Source organism: Dipodomys ordii, unplaced genomic scaffold (genome assembly GCF_000151885.1).
Source record: "Dipodomys ordii isolate 6190 unplaced genomic scaffold, Dord_2.0 Scaffold52, whole genome shotgun sequence".
Lineage (NCBI taxonomy): Eukaryota > Metazoa > Chordata > Mammalia > Rodentia > Heteromyidae > Dipodomys > Dipodomys ordii.
In genome coordinates, this window is record NW_012267268.1 from 4620920 (window position 1) to 4623756 (window position 2837).

At 61.8% G+C, this 2837-nt stretch overlaps 1 protein-coding gene across 1 annotated transcript; it reads right to left on the reverse strand.

Moving 5' to 3' along the window:
* Positions 1 to 1190: 1190 nt before the first annotated feature.
* C1ql2 (complement component 1, q subcomponent-like 2) lies at positions 1191 to 2823 on the reverse strand. Its single transcript, XM_013020688.1, has 2 exons — positions 1988 to 2823; positions 1191 to 1370 (listed from the first exon to the last, which is right to left on the reverse strand). Exons 1-2 carry the CDS (start codon positions 2669 to 2671, stop codon positions 1191 to 1193), a joined length of 864 nt encoding a protein of 287 aa, XP_012876142.1. The 5' UTR covers positions 2672 to 2823.
* Between the last annotated feature and the right edge of the window lie 14 nt (positions 2824 to 2837).

The window sequence follows — 2837 nt, forward strand, 5'->3', positions numbered from 1 at the left end:
GAACCAGCAGTCCCTCACCCCACTGTGAATCTAGAAAGGAACATGTCAGAAAAGGGCTATCACTCCCAGAGAGGCACCACAAGGTTTTGGGTAAATCCACGGAGCTGGAAGACCCACAGAGTTGCCTCAGTTTACCAGCTCTGTGGGGGAGATGTGGACCTTCCTGAGGTAATACTAAGTGGACATGGACTGAATAGGTTGTATCCCCCTCCCTCCATAGCTCTCCTGTGAGGCATCCACAGAGCCTGTTCAGAACCCAAGAGCTCACAGGACTTACTGGCAGAGAGGCCCTCCCTTCTGGCCCCCTCCCGCAAGTCCAGGAGAAAAAATGCATCCAGATGGCTGGAGACAGACTAATCTCTGCTTTTCTCTAACCTGCCCCTTTCTCTCTAGGACCTCCGGCTGAGGAACCTCCAGCCAAAGGTGACCTGCGGCTCTTCCTCTCCCCACACCTTTTCACAGGTGGCAGGGCATGGCAGTGGCTGCAGAGCAGGACAGAAATGGGGCTATTAGGAATCTGTTTCAGTTACATGTAGCAAGGTGGACATGTGCAGACCCAGTAGGGGCATGCTGACAAAGACCACAGGAACCCATAGTCTAAAAACATAATTTAATGCATTTCAATGAGTATGAATCAGGAAGGAATGCCGTGTGTATGTGGAAAGGTGGATTTTTCTATTTTCTGGAATTCTGCTGGGAATGAGCTGTTGGCTGATGGACAGGAAAATCTGCACAAGTATTCCGGGTCACAAAATGGGAAGCCCCAGGGAGCTGTGCTCTTGTGGGCCTGTCTCCCTGGTGGGGCCTGGAGCCCTTGGCCTGGGGCACTGGGAGAAGGAGGAGGGTCTGGGGGAGAGGGCAGACTCCCTCGCAGCCGTCTGTCCAATCCAATCACATTGCAAAGTCTCTGCGCCTCCAGGGCTCGGGTTCATGCTCAGCTCATACTTGGACATCCCCTCTCCCTTCCCAGGTTCGGCACAGGAATCAGGGGCGCAGTTTACAGCTCGGTGAGTCACAGACACACTGAGGCCAGGAGCGGGGCAAGGAGGACAGCAGGGATGTGTCTTTTCCATCAAAAAGATCAGGAAGTGTCATGAAGCTGAAGAGTGGCCCTCACCAAAGAGCCGCGCGCTCCCGCGGGAACCTGGCAGCTTGAAGCCACCCAGCGTGCGCGCACGCCCTCAGCGCCCCTAATCCGGGTACAGAAGAAAGCCCGAAAACGTGCTGTACTTGTTGTTATTGCCACCGTGCGCCTTCCCGCCGTCCAGCTTCACGTACACCTCGTCCCCCGAATCCAGGTGCAACACCACGCTGTTACTGGCGTAGTCGTAGTTCTGGTCTGCGTCTTGAGCGATGGCGCTGGCTCGGACCTAGGGGCGAACCGGGGGAGTGAATGAGCCAAGACCTTTCCCTGAGGCCTGAGCGGGCCTCTAAGTGGTGCGGGGGAGTTGGGGTACGGAGACGGGTACTGGCCCTCCATCTGTCTGCAACTTCTAGCCCACACTCCCTCCCCTGCTCCCTGATCTCTCCAACTTAGCCACTTCCTTCCCCTCGCCGCAGCCAGGATGAGGGCTGGAAGGACCCTGACCCAGAGTGGAAGGGTGGGAAGCCGGGGTCAAGGTCAAGAGGAAAGGCGCTGGAGGGCAAGGGGCGACTCAAGCACAAACGAGCAGCTTCTAAAGAACACTGAGGTTTCCGAGGAGCTCGTGCGATTCCATGCGGGAACGCAAATTACCGGGGAGCACACAGTTTGGGTAGCGGGGGGTCCCTGGGCGCCAGAGACCCAACCTCCCCTCCGGTGGCGCTACTTTCTGGTTAGCGCAGCCGGAGCGCAATGGGGAGCCAGGGCTGTGGCACCAAGGCGCACTTCTTCCCCAGGCTTGCCGGTGGGGAGAAAGGGAGCTCGTTCCCTGGCGGTTCTCAGGACGGGAAAAGACCTGCTGACCTGCTGAGAGGATGGGACCCGGCCGGGCTGGGGATCACTGACCTGTCCGTTCTTGCAGAGATCTGCCCACATGCTGGTGCCGTCGCCGCCGCGCATGAGGATGTGGTAGGTGAAGAAGTAGATTCCTCGCACCTGGCAGCTGAACTTGCCCGTGGTGGGGTCGTAGTGATTACCCAGATTGGTGACCACGTCGTCGAACTTGAGCACCTCGTAGCCTTCGTGGGGGCTCTTGAGTCCGACGTAGAAAGCGATCTTGGGGCCACTGAAGGCGGCGCTCAGCGCGCTGGTCACTTCGCCCTCGGGATCGCCGCCGCCCCCGGCTCCGCCGCCCACCACTCCGACGCCACCGGCCGCGCTCGTTGTCAGCTGCAGCCCGGGCAGCCCTGGCCTTCCCGAGTCGCCCTTCTCCCCTGGAGGGCCTCTGGGCCCAGGCGGACCAGGTTCTCCAGGGGGACCCCGGGGCCCTGGTTTGCCAGGTCGCCCTGGGTCGCCCTTGGGTCCCTGGATAAAGGGGGGCGGAGGGTTGGCGCTGAGGTCCTGCATGACTTCCAGGGCAGCGGTGCTGGGTCCGGGCGGCGGCGCCTTGGCGCCCGCGGGGCCCCCTCCGGGCGCGGCGCTGTACGGGTCGCAGATCATGCGGCAGGTGCCCATCATCTCGTAGTGCGCCGCACCGGGGGGCGCCGCCTGCAGCAGCAGGGGCACCGCGATGAGCAGCCCGAGCGCCATGGCCAGGAGTACGCCGACGGCCGCCAGGCAGGCGCGCCGCCGCCGCTGCCACAGCCGGGAGGCGACCGCCACCAGCTCCTCCTTGCCGCCCGGGGAGGTAATGGTGGGGCGGCGCGGGTGGCCCCGCTCCCCGCGCTCAGGAGCCAACTCCGCGGGTCCTGACCGC